Raw genomic sequence first — 18,053 nt, 5'->3', positions numbered from 1 at the left:
TAGAAAGCCGAAGTCCTGAGAAGCCTATGCCAAGCCAAACGCTGTGATTGATGGTTTCATCAGAGCTATGCCGATTTCCAGTTTCCCCGCTGAAATGAAAACTGAGCTGTTCAGAAAATCCGAACCAGATCCTCACGGGATATTAAAAATACTTTGTGACCATAGAAAAGATTGCCCTCTAATAAGCTTCCTTCTCTTGCCAAACTTGCATCAGCATTCAGCAGCATCAAAATAGCATTCTTCTCAAGAAGAAAACCCCAAATCAAACCCTTTGGTCCTATTTGTAAACTGTGGGCACCAGCAACTAGGAAACTGCTCTTCATTCTCCAGAACGAATTACTGAAACTTTCACAGGTGTTACAGCAAGTAAAAGGTATTAGTCTCTTGTCACAACATACTTAGATTTGTCACCTGGGCTTCCTCGTGTTCCATTTTTGGTTCACACACAGACTGCTGCCACTTTCCTGGTACTTCCTCCAATGTATGTGCCTCTCCAGCCAAAATGTATTCATCAATATAACTGTGTATGTAGATGGCAGATGTGTTTATTCTGCTTTATATACAGAACAAATAAGGTTAGGATTTGCCAGATGAACTTCAATGGCTGCAACAGACTTGATGAAATTCAGTCAAAATTTATTTACTAATAGTGTTGATATTAAGCGCCATTTCCCATTTAAGGGGAGGGGTAGCTTCAAGATTGACTAAACATGTCTTGCACTTTTAAACAGACAAAACCTACATATACAAAACTCAGGTTCACTGAGAAAGTGGAATTTTTTCATTTCATTTCTTCCTTTTTTTGGCATTGTTAATGTTCATTTAAGTACTCACACATGGGACTGCGAAGTTTGCTAAAGGATCTCACCACCTCCTAATGACAGTTTGTTCTCTGAAATGGAACACTGTTTAAAAAAGATTTAATGCTCAACTTGGAAAAATCTGTCTCTTCCGTGTACAAGCGCTGCATCTGTTTGGGGCATCCGCTACCTTTTCATTTATCTTAACAATTCAACACCAAGCTTTAGAAATGAACTTTAGATCACAGGGCCAACTCTGACCGGCCAAAAGGAAAAAGGATACAGGATTTAATACTTTGGCGTTTTGGAAAGGCTGAAGAGAGAAAACTGTCATGAAGCCAAGTTAGTACATCGGTTTCCTTTATGCTTAAAATATTCACCAGGGATTTCACTGCTTGCATACAGGAAACAGGGGTTATTTACTAGAGCAAGAACCCGTTTCTTGCATTTTAGGGGCATGATTAAGCAACTTCTCTGTGCTGTTGTGGCACCCTAATGGCTTTAGAAGTGAGCCTGCAGGATCCCAACATCCAGCATAGTCTTTCTCTGGAAATGAGTCTACGGGTCAAGGAAATCTGCACGCAAGTAAATGCAGCCCAGACTATTAACTGCATAATATATGAAGCAGAGGAGCAGAAGTGGCTATGGAAGAAAATATCTGACAAAGGCCAGCATTTTCCCCATGGAGTTTCTCAATGCAAAGTTCAATGGGAGTCAATAGCGTAGAGCAAGGCTGGGCAGATGTCAGATGTTTTAGATTTCGGCTCTGAGAACTCCTGCTAGCATGTTCAATTGTCAGGAAAGCTGGGAATGGAAGTCCTAAATATCAAGGGATCCACTTTCTGACCACCCACTGTAAGCATCACTCAGTATGTTGGAGAAACATGTGAAATACATGCGAAGAATACAGTATGTACCCTCATGAATGAACTGGTGAGGCAGCAGGCCTAATTCCTTGCGTCCAGGATGGTGTCTTACACACAGGTCCACATCATATATTTAAGAATAATTTTCATCTTTGAACTGAATGTTACCTTAGATAGATACTTAGATAGAGAGTGCAGGAAAGAGAGATCAAGGAGGAAAAATGGAAAACCAAAGTGATAAAATGAAACAGGAATCAACACTGATGACCCATACAAGCTCAGGGGAGGGACGTGTCTTTTTTATAAGATTACTTATACTGCCCTCTCTACTCTGTGATACATTCTGATGGATGACACAAATAATAACAATCCTATTTCACACTTTCCAATATTCCTTTGCCCCTGCCATATTACCCAGTTTATCTCATTCCTTAACACCTTAAAAAAACCTCTCTTGTGGTGAAAAGTGGATCAAGGGAAAAGGGCCAAGAAACACTCACAACAAAGGTCCAAAAACTGAAACAAGACAGGCCAAATCGCTGATGGAATGGGGAACCGAAGCGTCATTCTAGGTTGCCAGTTTTGCAATCTTGGATAGCATGCAGATAATCCCACTTTATTTAGGAATCCTTTCCTGAGTGTTGCTTGATTTGTACAAACTTGTGAGTGTTGAGTAGAAATTCAAGCATATTAAGAATTTGGAGGTGAATTTGTCCTTTGTTGTCATACTATTCGCCCCAGATAGAGAGACTTTGGATATTTTTCTTTCAGAGCAGGCCACTGAACAATGAAGTAATCTGAAAAGTAGTAAAGAATCTTCCCAGACAGTGACAAGTTTTCCACACGGCAGATGCTCTCAACATACACAATGGTTACTCTCTTTAGTCCCAGCATCCTGAGCAGAAGGGAAGAGATGCATATGGGAACGCATGTGCCCGGGCCATTACACAGCACCTAGCAAGAAAAAAAAAGATGAATAGAACATTATTGTTTTAAAAAGAAAACAAAAAGTAGTCATTAATAGCAAAGATACAGAAAAAAGCACAATGTCACACAAGTTTAGACAGAAAAAAGCATGCCCCAGCCTCTTCCCTGTTTAAGCTGGCCTAGAGCTGAGTCTTTTACTCATACAGGATGGAAACAAGCATGTTACACTGACTGCAGCTGTGTGAGACGGGGGAATTGTATGCGTGCTCAGACATTATTGTTTTAAAAAGAAAACAAAAAGTAGTCATTAATAGCAAAGATACAGAAAAAAGCACAATGTCACACAAGTTTAGACAGAAAAAAGCATGCCCCAGCCTCTTCCCTGTTTAAGCTGGCCTAGAGCTGAGTCTTTTACTCATACAGGATGGAAACAAGCATGTTACACTGACTGCAGCTGTGTGAGACGGGGGAATTGTATGCGTGCTCAGATGGAAAAGTGTGGCTAGGGAATGCTGGGAGCTGTAAGGGAAAACGTCCCACAATTCCCAGCATTTGCCAGCCATTTTTAGAAAGAACAAGCTCTAAAGGAAAAGACACAAAAATGGCAGGATAGTGCCCTCCCTATGACTACAAGAAAGGCAGAATCAACAGGGCTGTGCTTATAGGCTTACGGTCTGTTTGTAACCGCTGGCAATGAGGGTGTGGAGGTGAAGAATGCAGGAGCTCCATTTCTGCTGATACCTACATGTTCCCCTAACATCTAGTTCTGCCCCATGCATTGGGTATTAGGTGGTGTTTTCTGCTATTTTTATTGCTAGCTCCCTAAAGCTTCTAAATTAGACGGAGGATGAAAATATGAAATAAAAGCGTATAGCTTAAGAGGAGTCTAGCAGGCTTGAGGTTCTGAGAAAATTATCAGGCAAAAGCAAAGAAAGAGGATAAAGTGTTCTGAGACTATCCAAGATTTCTGTGGGGGGAATTGAGAATGTGGTTAGGATGACTCATCCATGAATTTATTATAATTGGACTTCAGAGAACTATTATCGTAGGCCATGATGGAGATGAAGAAAATGAAATGGTAGCAGTCTGTTTTAAGAATCGCTCCTCCACAACCCACCTCCATCTTGACTTATTTGCCCACTGAAATAAACGGGAACGGCTTTTCCCTAGAGCACAAAAACAGTTTTTTGAAATTTCTTATAATAATTCAAGAGAGACCTAGCTCAGAAATGATGAACTGGCAGCACATAATGTGCCCTTTACCCTTACCACATCACATTTTCATCTGGGTATAACTTTCAATTTGGGTAGTTCACAGGGTTTTTATTTATTTATATTGTGATTTATATCCTGCCTTTTTCCTACAAAGGGCTCAAGGCAGCTTACATCATTCTCCTCCTCCATCTTATCCCCACAACAACAACCCTGCGGGGTAGGTTGGGCTGAGAGCCTGTGACTGGCCCAAAGCCACCCAGTTGGCTCCATGGCTGAGCGGGGACTCGAACCCAGATCGTCTGAGTCCCAGTCCCATGCTCTTAACCACTACACCACACTGGCTCTCTGGTAGTCTGTTTTAGAAAGGCACAACTAGCAGCCGCTGGGCCAAACCTGGCTCCCTAACCTGCTGCCAGTCAACAAGAAAAACAAATGCATCGAGGAAGCACTGGCTGTAGTTTTGCCAGAAAACCACTCTGGGGTGTTAGCTTGTGACCCCACCAACTTTTCAAAACATTTGCCTGGGCTCTCTTCTTTTAATTAGAGCTGCAACTTGCAATCAATTATCCCCAAAGTTTTTTAATCCTTTAAAATTAATCTAAAATTGGGCAAACATACACACTTTAAAAAAGTGCAGATGGCAAGAACCACCTGAAAAGACGTGCACTATCTTCACATAGGCACAACCCTTCTGAGAAGTGTGTGAACCTTCTGAAACAAGGGGGGAGACCCTGTCTTGGAGGTTCATGCAGTCTTAAACTCATTTGATTAGTTGATCAAGGTTTTTTTTTTAGTTGGGTAATGGCCCTACTGTTGGAGAAACTTTAGAACTCGGTTTTCATATAGCACAGCCTTCTCTAACCTGGTGACTTCCAGCATTTTGGACTACAGTTCCCAGCCAGTGTGTCAGCCAAGGATGACAGGAGTTATAGTCAACGTATCTGCAGTTTACCGCCTTGGAGAAAGTAACTGCTTGTTACAACAGTGGGTCCCCCAATGTCAAAAGATTTCTCCCAGGCTCTGCCTGTGTCTTTTTCTTATCCAGCTCCATTGAGAGGGACTGGATAAGTGAGAAGTTCCACTTATTTTCCAGCTTTACTGGCTGGAGAGACGGATGACCAACCGCGAGGGGCATGACGAATGGTGGAGTCCTGTGCTGTCTTCTGCCTCTCAGGTCTATGTCAGGTCTAGCTTAACTGGTCCTGACATTATTTTCATGTGCGTTTCATAGGCTACTGCTTCTGAGGAAGCACAGCTCATACCAGCACCAGGGTACAGGGTAAGCATCACCAAGGGGAAGAATCCGGCACAGGGCTTCCATATCATGTAGCCACCCTGCGCCAATTACAGAACTGAATATGCACATCTGTAATCTGAAACATTAAATCAAGGATGGGGAAGCTGTGGCCCTTCAGGCACTTTTGAGCAGCAGTTCCCAGCATTCACAACCATTGACCAAGCTGCCTGGGGCCAAAGGGAACCGGAGCCCAACAACTGCTAGTTCCTCAGCCCTGGATTAGGGCATAAGCCAGCTTCAAGGGAACAGGACCAACTTCAGACCAATCAAGCATAAAGACTGTGCTGTAGAAACAACCTCTTCAGAATAATGAACCGCCTGAACCAACGGCTGTCTGTCCATCACATACACACCTCTCAAGGACCAAAAGAGAAAGCAGATCTGCTTAACTGAAGCACTGATGTATTGCTAGGCACCGTGGACAAGCTCAGCAAAAGCTGTTCTTTCCCCCACCCCACCAACTGCCACAACTTTGCACACATTGAACCTTGACACTTTGCGAATGAAAGCTGCTTCAGTCAACTGAATGTGGCAATGCATTCGCATGACATTTACTAGTTCCACAGCAAAAACCAGAGCTCTCAGCCTTACAGGGCTTAAATGTCAGCCAAACTGGCTAAAGAAGGAGTGCAGGGTGGCTAGTTTTGGAAATTTGTTGAAACAAATAAATGCCTATGTGCATTTTAATTATGTTCTGGAGATCTCTAGAGGTTCCCAAGCTAAGAACAAAACAGAAAGAGGATAATGACCCCAGTTCCTTAGTACAAACACTTGTTTTTAACAGGAAGCCATTTTGCAGAAGGAAGCTTTAATGACTTTATCAGAGCAGAAAGCCACTGCAGGGACTGGTCTTTGTGAGTCTAACAGCAGTAGTGCAACACACTGTATTTCCACATTTCCTGCCAAAGCATGGTTTGTAGCCAAATAATTGGCTGAATTTTGGCAGCAATTCATGAAGGCACCTAACTAACATCTTTGTATTCCCTTATTGCTAGAGTCCTACAAAGCATAGAGTTACAAGGGCCTTTCCCAGAAGGAGTTGGCAGGGCAATGGAGCGACAATGTCAGATTTGCTTTGTGGGAGTCTCTAGTTCAAATCTAGTTGAAATCCTCACTTGGTTGCTTAAGTGCAATCCTGCCCTTAGCTATGCATGCATGATTTTAATGGGATTTCTGCCCGAGTAAGCTGTTGACACAGTTCCAGTGAAACTTTCCTGGGAAACGTGAGGCAACCCGCTAGTTATTTTTTTTTAAAGAAGAAATTGTTTTTAATGTTGTTCCCTGTGCCACCAGCAATAACAGTATTGGCTGAATTGTGTTTTTATTATAAGCAAAGCATTATAAACAGGACCGATAACATTTTACAACATTATAAGCAAAACCAGCTTTACTCCAGGCTGGTGGAAGAAGGCCCAGCTGACATCTAGCCAAGCTCAGGCCCAAGCACGTATCCACAGAAATGGTACTTCATAACTCAGGGCTTTCCACTGAGAGCACTTGGTTATATGCTTCCAGTGCCTAGATGAGCACACAGGTGCCAACTCTATGGCAGCATCCTCACTCAATGTCAGGCGGGTAGTACCAGAGGGCTGCCTGCTCAGCTATGTAGCCCTCAAGTCATTCAGGGATTTATTATAGACTAGTCAACAGAACCCGCTTATTATCAACCCATCAGCAGTTTTGCACGAGTTAGAATAGCCCTTAGTCTGAGACAGCAAAGCCTTCAACTAAAGGTATGCATCTCTCAGGATTGGATACACTGCGCCATGCACTCCTACGCATGGCACCTGCACCCCCGTGGCCCAGGAGGAGTCTGCCCACCCCTTGAGCTGGGCTGCTGGGCAGCAGGAGAGGGGAGGAGTGTAGAAGTCTGCCTCTTGGCCCCCTAATCCGCTGCAGCTTCAAACTGGGCTGCAAAGCCCTGTCAGTCTGGGAAGCCTGCCCCTAGTGGTTGTAGATGGAACTGTAGATGGGTTTCAGGCACAGGGACACATTAACATTACACAGAGTCAGGGCTTTTTTTGTCACAGAACGCACTGGAACTGCGTTCTGGCACCATTTTTTCCAATGGATTTTACGAAGTGATTTTGAATCGCCTGTTGGGCGTAGCAAATCAGCAGCAAACATTATTAACATAGTGCCTGCGGGCTGCTTTTGTGTCCAGGCTGATAGTGAGTGAGTGCTTTCTGCCTGCAGCGACCACTATGTTTATGTATGTGTAGAGTGACTGGCTTTGTGTGACCCCAAGATGTGAGTTCCGGCACCTTTTTTTTTTTTTTTTTTTTTTACAAAAAAAGCACTGCTTAGAGCGAAGGGGTTTTAAAAACAGAATAATGTTGAGCTGTGCACCTGAGGAGCCCCTTCGTATACATGCCAAGTTTCCAGCATCTCTTTTCCATGCTTCCGGCATTACGGCACAGATGGGCAGACACATATCCTTTTTTAATGATAATATATTATTATCCTATCATTTGGGCACAGTGAGCTTCTGGTGTGACTGAGCAACCGAAAGGCCGGCCGTGGACGCTGCACCACGCACCCTCTGCTCTTCTTGTCTGCTGCGAGTGGCAAGGTGGGCAGGGGCATCCCAGTTGGGCTCACTAATTCTCTTCACTGGCCTCAGCAGCAGCTTCCAAAAGCTCTGGCGAGGTGAGAGAAGGCAGGTTGCTTGTCCTCCTGGAGAACAAGCTGCACAGAGGGGGTTGTGATGGACTTCTGATGACGAGCAGTGCAATAGCAACCGTGTAGAAGTCAAAGCGAAGGAAGCCTCATTCCATTTTCCATTCACAATCCCCCTCTGCTCTTTGCTAGGAGTGGCATGGAGGTGTGGCAGGTTTGCGCTGCAGAAGAACTAGTTTTTCTAGCTGTGTGACATGGAGATGGCCCAACAGCACACCAGAAACAGGCCTTTTCCACTTTTGGGTTTCGGGATAGGAAATGAAAAGTATGACACTTGCTGAAAAGGTAAAATATATTCAGTAATATAGAGCATACATTGATTAGTGCCTGAAACTTACTCTGAAGGCTATTAAGGAACGAACCATCGCTTCTTAGTATCCCTACTCTCCATCTGCCTTGCAGGAAAGCCAGTGAGGTTTAGTGGTTAAAGTGCTGGAATGGGACTTTGGGGGGGGGGCAGGTTCAAGACCCCACTTGGCCATGAAGCTCACTGGGTGTCTTTGGGCCAGGACCTCAATTTCAGTCTAACCCACTGCACAGCATTAGTACAGAGATAATGGAGGAGGTGAAAAGGGGCAGAATATAAATGCTGCGCCGCCGCCAATAATGATGATGATGATGCTTGCAGGTAATCGCAGCATAGCCTGTTACTGGCTGCACTAGGGCCCACTGCATGGCCATTCATTTGTCAAGCTTAACTGGGACAAAAGAGAAGCAGCTTTTTGCCATTGCATGAAATCCTAGAGCTTCTGAAGGGCAATTGCATGCATACAAAAGAGCTGGCCCACTCAATGTCAGAGCAAATCTTTCATGCTATTTCCCTTGTTAGCCTTATACTGGAATTCATAAGTGGATTCCCCAGAAGGACTTAGTCACTGGCCCTGCCACCACAGGCCTTCTTTGCATTCAGCTGAAATGTACTCAGTCCTGTGCACGATTGGAAACATCCATGATCAGCTGAATGCGTTTACTATCCCTTCTCAGATCTTTCTGCTTGATGTAGGAAAGGAAGGGGTGAAAAGAGAAGCCTGGCCCATGCATCCCTACATCGCCCCCACCAATACAATTTATGAACATCTGCACAGTGCTTTCCATGGTTGACAATACTGCGTGTCAGCTGGCACCATGCTACCTTCTTTCCTTTTGTTAAGCTGGTTGGCTGGCCGTACAAACCAGTGTAGTGCAGTGGTTAAGAGCATGGGACTGGGACTCGGGAGATCTGGGTTCTGGTCCCTGCTCAGCCAACTGGGTGACTTTCGGCCAGTCACAGATGCTCAGCTCAACCTATCTCAGAGGGTTCCTGCTGTGGCGATAAGACTGAGCAGGAGGAGGAGAATTACGTAAGCCACCTTGAGTTCATTGGAGCAAAGTGGGATATCAATGTTGTGAGCTGGGGTCCTCCTCCTGAGTAAACATGCTACTCCAAAACTCCTTTTTCCAACAGACTATTGTTACCCAGCCAGTTCACTCAGAGTGAAATGTTGAGCCCTCTTTTAACATCAATCATTCCTTTGCTTCTCTATAACCCTTTTGGTATCTTGCTCCAGAAGACGGGGTGCTGTAAAATCATGCTTATCTGTATTCTTCCCACCCCCCATCCCCCGACTGAACCTCCCACCAGTGCTGGCACCTAGAGAGGGAAGAGGGACTTCCATGCCTGCCAAACCACTGAGCCCCCTATTCTCACTCTCCTGCTGCGAGACGAGTCCAGCCTCCTCAGAGATCAACAGACTGGGGCTCCCACCAGCCCAAACTGTCAACTCCTCCTCCACTTTCCCTATCTCCTCATTCCCATGGGTGAATCAGCCTGGGCTCCCTACTACTCCTTCCCCTCCTCTGTCTTCTCAGACATGTCCTGACCTTGTTCTATTGCTTGGACATGCTGAGATTCCACAAGCTCATCCTCACTATCTGAGCTTGAGTTCCCATCAACCAGGCAGCTTTTTGTGCATGCGCAGCCACCTCAGTACAGTGTTTGCACCCCATAATAAATCTAATAAATAAATGCAAACACAAATGCGAAGACACTTCCTGAAATGATTTGCCCTATCAAAATGGATGTCCGAGTCTCTATTTATTTATTGCTTTTATATACTGTTCAACAGCCATACACGGCTCCCACAATTTGTGACAAAGCATCAGAAAAATGCATTAAAATGATTCAGTTTAGAACACAGATAAGGTTTAAGTAAAACAACTGCCCTTAATATTAGTTCTCTTTTGTTAAAGTATCTTTACAGATGAGGTTGACTGTTGCAGAATATCTCACAATCGCAAATATATTATGCATTACAGTGTAAACTCACAAGAGTTCATAAAGACAGCTGGAGTATTTCAAGCAAACACTTCTGTATTTTAGGGTTCTCCTACAAAAGGAATCACCCAATGATGAGTACATTTTTCATCATTTTAAAAAACTTCACAGTAAGTCTCTCAATTAGTTCGTTTTGAAGGTAAATTTTGCATAGTACTTCTACTGATTGCTCAATATTGACTTACGACAGAAGTAATTTTCCCATTAAAAATTCCCAAAGCTGCTTTTAACAGAATACAAAACAATGTACTATAAAACCCAATGAAGTTACAAATTATAACACAAACCTTGCAGGTTCCATGTCATTAACATATTACAAATTACAAAGTTCTGTAAGATAAGGCTTTGTGAGCACAATCCTATGCACATTTAGACAGAAACAACTTAGTTTTATAATTCCAAGCATTCTTCAAACAGCTACTTCACAGCACAGTGAGAGCTGAAAAGTTCTTTCTTTCACTTTTATAATTATATCCTGCCTGTTCTCCTGCAAGGAATCCAAGGCAGCTTATATAACCCTGTTCCGCCTCTCCATTCTTTCCTCACAACAACCATGCATGGTAGGTTGGGCCAAGAGTTAGTGACTGGCCCATGGCAGAGTTGGAACTAGACCCCGGCTTCCCCAAGTCCCAGTCCAACACTCCAACCACTGCACTCTACTGCTCCCCCCCCCCTTTAAACCTACACGGGATTATGCTGTATGAGCAGCGAAGCCCGTGGCTGGCTGGGATGCGGGACTTTTTTCTGTCTAACAGTGCAAAGGACTGTGCTGATGGTCAGGAAAAGCCATGATAAACAGAATGTTGTTAAGAAATGTTAAAAGCATCTAATATTTGCTGCCTGATAAATCCTGGAGGGGGGGGTCATTCAGGAGGGAAAGTGGCACTGCAGAAAAGGCCAACGCTATGCTTATACCAGATGCAGATCTGCAGGATGTGGCACGGGGAGTGAAGACTTTCTCCAGATCATGGTTGTCTAACAGGTCTATATGGGAATAGACGATCTTCTGGGTACTATGGTCCTAAGCAGTTTGGGTCTTTATATGCCAGTAATATCTTGGACCCTTTGGGGCTCAATGGTAGATCTACACATGCAGAGCTTTCTGTGGGTGTATCAGGATCTTCAAGAAAGACATGCCGCCTCCACCACCACCCCCTGCTGCGGCAAAGCTTATCTCCATCAGCACAAAGATCCCTCTGCCCAATCCCAAACTCTTGTCTAAAGGGTATAGGATTGCCCTGCCCATCCCAATGTTTCATAAATGTATGGGTCACTTTGCAAGCAGAATTACCTTCAAAGGGACTTATGAAGAAAATACATAACCATTATTCTTACAATAACTACCACGGGTGCTAGCTGACACTTCCAGCCTCCAGCAGCCTCCAGGAGATGGGCTGGCTACTAGAACAGCAAGGAAGGCTGGGTCTTTCTGGCTGCTCCGGAAGTGGGTAGAACATGGGCAGCTCCCACATGCTGCTCAGCAGCTGAAGGCAGAATGGCTGGCTGCTAACAAGGAGGCTGCTTCCTTGAGGCTTCCCTGGAAGACAATGGAGCAACTATTTCTACCCTATTTCTCACACACTTGCACAAGTAGGTGTGCAACAGTCATGTTCACAGGATTAATCACATAGATATGCCTGCCTTTTTATAGTTTAAAAACACCCCTAAAAATTAGGATAAATCTTTTAATTTCATCTCCTTCAGAGTCATTGGCAAGAGAATAACTGTTATGGGACTGGCAGAGAAAGAAAGATCCAGCATTCCTGGACTAAGGAAACTTCAGAGCAACTCTCCCTTTTGTTCCTTAAAAGACCAAAGATTAAAATAACAAAAATATATTTTCCCTCCAAGCTAACATCAGCAACAGCTCAATACCAAACTGTTTTCAGTGAGGCTTCTCCCAAATAAGAGCAGCTTTTCATTTACAATGAAGTAAGCTCTACTGAACACAGTGAGATTTCTTTCAGAGTAGAGATGCTTAGAGATAATACATCGATTCTAAAAACACTTGGGGCACAATTCTATGCATCCTGCATTCCCCCACCACTTAGAAATAAGCTCCAATGAACTCTGTGACACTTAACTTCTATATAGACATGCTAAGATTGGGCAGCAATTTTCATTTTACTTCCAAGGATAGTTCATAGCTGCCTTGTGCAGATGAAGCACATTCCTTCTTCATTTGGTAAAGCTTATTAAACTCTGCCTCATAATCTATTTTCAGTAGAAGGGAGCAAGTAAAACCAGTCTTAACACATTTAGGAACAAGGAGTTTCAGAACAATCTTTTACCTTCTGAGCATTTTTAAAGCCTGCTTCCACTTAAGAAAGTAGCAACAGTTAAGATTCTAAACAGCATTGTATCATGGCATGCAGGAAAAGATAAACACAAGAAAACTAACAACCTGACTTACACAAAAACTCTGCATAAATTGGGGAAGGTAACTGTCTCAGGTACAAAACTGAATACAAAACAGCCTCTGAAAGTTTCTGGTATGAAAGAGAAAGAACAGGCACATTCTGAATGAAGTACTGAATGGATGGCCAGTTATGAATCAGCAAAACAAGTATCACCAAGAAGGGGAGAGGGGCAAAAGAAGGGGCAAAAGCGCATAAAAATGGACTATGCTAATTTCTAGCCTTTTGAAATAATTATTACAATTGAAATAGAATATAGGTCCTTGCCACAGCATGGAAAACTGATCAGGTGACCTGCCTCTTCAGTCTGCTATCCGGATGCTAGGTGTTGATGAGCAAAGCAAGGCCATGCTAATGGCCCTGCTCAGAATTTTGTTGTGAGCCGTCCAGAAATGACGGAACGGCCTAGAAATACCCCAATCAATCAATCAATCAATCAATCTATTTTATGTTTTCCTTTTCCCTCCCCATCCCCTTGTGTGACATGTTTTTTAAAATTATAAGGCTGCAGACAGGGACTGGCCTTTTTTACCAGTTTACTGATTCAGAGTCTTTTTCTGGCTGAGGAACAGGATAAAAACAAAGAAATGACAACAGTGCTTAGGGTATTTTATGTTTAACTGGAACTGGAGAGTTCAATTCAGCAGAGGTCTGTCCTCTGCAACAGGGTCCATCAGGCTCATGCTAGAGGAAAGCTAATAGAACACATTCCAGATCATCATTTGGTTGCCTTGTGAAAAAATTGTACTTGCCCCAGAAAAAAAATGTTTGTTTATTCCATGAGATGTTCAAGCCCATCTCATGATCTCCAGGGTTTTAAGCCTGGCATTTCCGGCTTAACGGAAACATCCTCCAGTGGTGTCTGAGGGTCATCAGGTTCATGGGAATCCTCTGCACATTGAATGTTCTGATTAACAAAAGGCCTCTAAGTGCATGGTGCATTTCCAGCAAGATGACGGCCTGCTTCTAATGTTCTATTTTTGCAGTGAGGTCGGTACCAATACTTGTTTCTGCCTGGTGGGCCTGCACCACCAGAATAATCACTTTTTTATATAGACATGCAAAATAAAAATGTAGCTTGCCTTTGAGAAAGAGTAGAAAGTCTTGTAAATTCGAAACACACAAACAGCTGTTTTAGATATGATTTGTTGAAGCAGTTAATCTTCCTCAACTTGGTGCCCTCCGGATGTTCTGGACTTTGACTCCAGACCCAACCTGCATGGCCAGTGGTCAGGAATGCTGACAGTACTTGTTCAGAACACCTGAAGGTCAAATGTTTTGAGAAGGCCGGTCCCATACCATTTCCCTGATCCAGCTCACTGGGAAGGCAGCCAGCTCTCAACACAGCTTTGGGTTGGTGATTGAACCTGGGACCTCATGAACTGGACCCTGAATTATATTGTCTCAAAAAATGAAGTAGAGGAGGAGGAGGAGGAGGAGGAGGAGGAGGAGGAGAGGGAATGCAAAAGAAGTTTTAAAATGTCAGATCAAGAAATCAAGAGTGACTGAACATCTCACAAAGGCACTCAGTTTATGTGTCTCATGCCAGGGTCCTCACACTCATCTCTGCAGCAGTAAGCTGGAACATTCAATTTTTCCCATTGTAAGGTGAATCTAGTTACCCACAATTCTGAAGCAAAACTTTAAAGGGCTGCAAAGGGAGTGTTCAGTAGACAAGCTACCCGTTACTATTCTGCCTTTCCTAAACGGATTGTGTCACTTGCTTTCATGACTGTTCATGAAAGATACCCTAAAGCCCTGCCCACGGGAAATTACATGAATGCTTACATAAATAAAAAGCAGACACAAGCACTGCTAAAGCAACAATGTGCAGAGCTAATGGCAACCGATGCTAGATTGCCTGCATGAGTGTTAATGATCAAACCATGACATTTTAGTGGAAGGAAGTTGTTAATAAACAGAATTCCAGGTTATGTAAATACTGAATATTGAATACAGGCCAAAAACATTATTCTGAGCCCCAGCAAGACCACACTTGCTGATTAATCTATTCATGGCATTCTCAGAAGGAGAACCGGGGGATAAAGGAATTCTGGGGTGGGGGAGGGAACAATCCCATCTATAATTTACAAAGGATTTAGGAATTTGTGAAATATGGGATCTCTGGCAGTGCTGCTGGCTATGCTGGCCATGAAGCAGTGTGGCAAAGTGGTTACTTAAACTGAAAGCTGTCCTCAAGGTATATCACTCCTCTCCAGTGCTCCATGCTTTGAAGACGCACAGAAGAAGCAGGAGTGGATTCTCCTGTGGGGCCTGCCTGCATGAGTGTTAATGATCAAACCATGACATTTTAGTGGAAGGAAGTTGTTAATAAACAGAATTCCAGGTTATGTAAATACTGAATATTGAATACAGGCCAAAAACATTATTCTGAGCCCCAGCAAGACCACACTTGCTGATTAATCTATTCATGGCATTCTCAGAAGGAGAACCGGGGGATAAAGGAATTCTGGGGTGGGGGAGGGAACAATCCCATCTATAATTTACAAAGGATTTAGGAATTTGTGAAATATGGGATCTCTGGCAGTGCTGCTGGCTATGCTGGCCATGAAGCAGTGTGGCAAAGTGGTTACTTAAACTGAAAGCTGTCCTCAAGGTATATCACTCCTCTCCAGTGCTCCATGCTTTGAAGACGCACAGAAGAAGCAGGAGTGGATTCTCCTGTGGGGCCTAAGCAAGATGGAATGCCTGGCTAGTGGCTTTGTCTGCAGATAACAATAAGCCAAAATTCTGAAGAAGTCTAGCTTATCAGGAATGGGAAGCATGTTAGTATATACTGTCTAATCATTCCCACTTGGCTCCTCTTACCAGGAAAAGCCCTCCATTCACGAGTGGTTTACTGTTACATCTAAAATAGGATCTCCAGCTTGCTGTTATCCTAAACAGCCAAAGTCTGAAGCTGAGAACAAAAGCTGGCTTTGGATTCCAGTATGCCAGAAGAGCAAGAAGGCTGGGAACCTGGTTTGGACACAATGCTAGCCAAACCACGGACTGAGGGTTCCTGGTTTGTTTTGTTCTTTCCATTGGCAAGATGAGCCAAATGGGAGCAATTGGGCAGTATATGCTAGCATGCTATGTACAAATACATTTTATGTATTTGTATTGATATTTATTTGTTGGAAGCCACCTGGAGGCTTATGCGAATGGGGCAGCATACAAGAATTCCAAATAAATAAATAAATAAATGCGTGTTTGTTCCCAATAAGCAGAAATATTAATACCACGGTTACACCCAAAATGGAATCCAAATGTCTGGTTTATCACCTTCTTGGGTGCTCTGCAGAACCCTGGGAGGGTAAAGGAGAATATCTGAGAGCATACTGCAAATGGCAAATGATAGGATTGCGTCCATGAAGTGCACTAAGGCCATGTTTAGGCAACTTAAATCCCATTCTGGCTACTCTCCCACCTACTGAAACATTATCTAGTGAAAGAGAGAGTTGACAGCTTGGATATTTCCAAAGCAAACATCCCAAAGAACAGAATCTCTGTTATTGACAAAACAAAGAACATTCAGATCTCTCTTATATGATCAGATAGAATTGCTTACTAATTATCAGCCACACCATGTTCTTTCTGAATTCTGGAGATCATATCACTGCTTTCCTCACTTCCCCTGTACTTCAGCTGTATCAAACTAGTTGAAACTGCCTGTTGCAACACTACTAGAAGGTAACAGTCTGAAACCATACAGAGAAATAAAGATAAATGTATTCCTAATATGTTTGGCAACAGGGAAGAAATTAGTTGGTTTCAGAAGAAATTCACCGTACAAGCAAAACCAAAAACAAACCAAAAGCAACATCTTTACTCAGCCCAGTTCCATGAATAATCAACACTAAGCAACATTAATAAATTAACAACAATATAGTAAATGTGTTTATATCCAGAGAAAGTTAATCATACTTAGGTCTGATTTAAGTCAGTAGCACAGCTACAAGTTGCCATAAGTCCCAGTAAAACAAATGGGACCAAAGAGGTACAGTTCCTAGATTAGGGAGAGAATTTATCCAGGGCTTTTTTTGGCATAGAACGCACCGGAATGCTGTTCCGGCACCTTTTTTTGACGGATTTTTCCATGTGATTGTGAATTACCCTGTCGGGAGTAGCAGGTCGGTGGCAAAAAGCATTAAAATAGTGCCTGCGGGCTGCGTGTGTGTCGGCGCTGCTCGGGAGGGCACTGTTTGGCTCGGGACGCTGCTCAGCTTGGGATCAGTTGTGTGGTCACGGTCTCAGTGCTTACAGCAGTGACCATTATGTTTATGTGTGTGTGTAGAGTGACTGACCCCAAGAGGTGAGTTCCGGCACCTTTTTTTTTTTTTTTACAAAAAAAGCACTGCATTTATCTATACCTAATTTGATAGATATCAATGACTGGTATTTATATTTTTTCATATGAGCAGTTATATTTTTCAGTTAGGGTTCTGAGTGGGTTACTGTTCTATAATTATTTTTTTCTAGACCAACATTAATATGCACTGTGTACCTCATTTTGCTTGAATAGTCTAGCAGGATAATTGTGCATATAACACACACACATATATATTCAGAAGAATGTATATGATCCAGCCAAAGTTAAGCATGCTTATTTCATTGATTTCTGTAGAAAAATTTAAAAATGTGCTTATCTCTCTTCTGCTGAAATCAATGGAATTTTTAACTAGTTTAGATTAGATCATGCCTAGTATGAATGATGTATGTGCACTTCGGAGACTGTCTGGGGACAAACGCTGGCTCCCTCGCTAGGAAACGGAGATGAGCACCACCCCTAGAGTCAGGCATGACTGGACTTAATGTCAAGGGGAAACCTTTACCTTTACATTTAGTATGAATGATATCATAGTCCATATGGAATAATGAACTGGGTGAGGGCTGACAGATTGAAACCTAATGCAGACAAAATGGAGGGACTATTGGTAGGGGGTGCCTTAGTCCAGAGGGAGGATATCAACCCTGTCTTGGATGGGGTTGCACTTCCCCTAAAGGACAGAGTGTGGAGTCTGGGGGTGCTCCTGTACCCAGAATTGTCCCTGGAGTTCCTGGTAGCATTCCTGGCCAGAAGCACCTTCTATCAACTGTGGTTGAGATACCAAATACGTCCCCATTTGGATGGGCAGAACACAGCAATAGTAATCCATGCTCTGGTAACCTCATGTTTAGACTATTATAATGCACCTATGTGGGGCTGCCCTTGAAAATGGTCCCAAGACTTTAAGTGGTACAAAACAGGGCAGCCCACCTGTTTACAGGTATGTGCAGGTCATAAAAACAGAAGCCCTGTCCTTTATCAGCTACACTGGTTGCCAGTTGAAGTCCAGGTCTACTTCAAGATGTTTTCACTATTGTATAAAGCCCTAAATGGGATCATCTCTTCCCATATGCACTTACCTGGACCCTAAAGTAATTATGGTGGTCCTTCTCCAGGAGCCACCTTTAAAAGAAGCAAGGAAGGTGGTCACAAGGGGAAGGGCCTTCTTGACTGTGGCACCCCACTTATGGAATTCACTTCCCAAAGAG

The 18,053-nt window shown here is 43.4% G+C and overlaps 1 protein-coding gene across 2 annotated transcripts in view; it reads right to left on the bottom strand.

Moving 5' to 3' along the window:
- Window positions 1-615: 615 nt before the first annotated feature.
- The window catches only part of ALG14 (ALG14 UDP-N-acetylglucosaminyltransferase subunit), a 35,226-nt gene continuing 17,788 nt past the window's right edge, over window positions 616-18,053 (bottom strand). For both annotated transcript variants that reach the window (XM_044432496.1, XM_044432498.1), the window contains one exon: window positions 616-2,620. In XM_044432496.1, the coding sequence (XP_044288431.1) occupies window positions 2,390-2,620 (231 nt within the window). In that variant the 3' untranslated portion in view covers window positions 616-2,389. The remainder of the gene's footprint in view (window positions 2,621-18,053) is intronic.

Source organism: Varanus komodoensis, unplaced genomic scaffold (genome assembly GCF_004798865.1).
Source record: "Varanus komodoensis strain SLA01 unplaced genomic scaffold, ASM479886v1 scaffold24, whole genome shotgun sequence".
In the NCBI taxonomy this organism is placed as follows: Eukaryota; Metazoa; Chordata; class Lepidosauria; order Squamata; family Varanidae; genus Varanus; species Varanus komodoensis.
The sequence above is the reverse complement of the archived record's forward strand: the minus strand, read 5'-3'. Positions and strand labels throughout refer to the sequence as shown.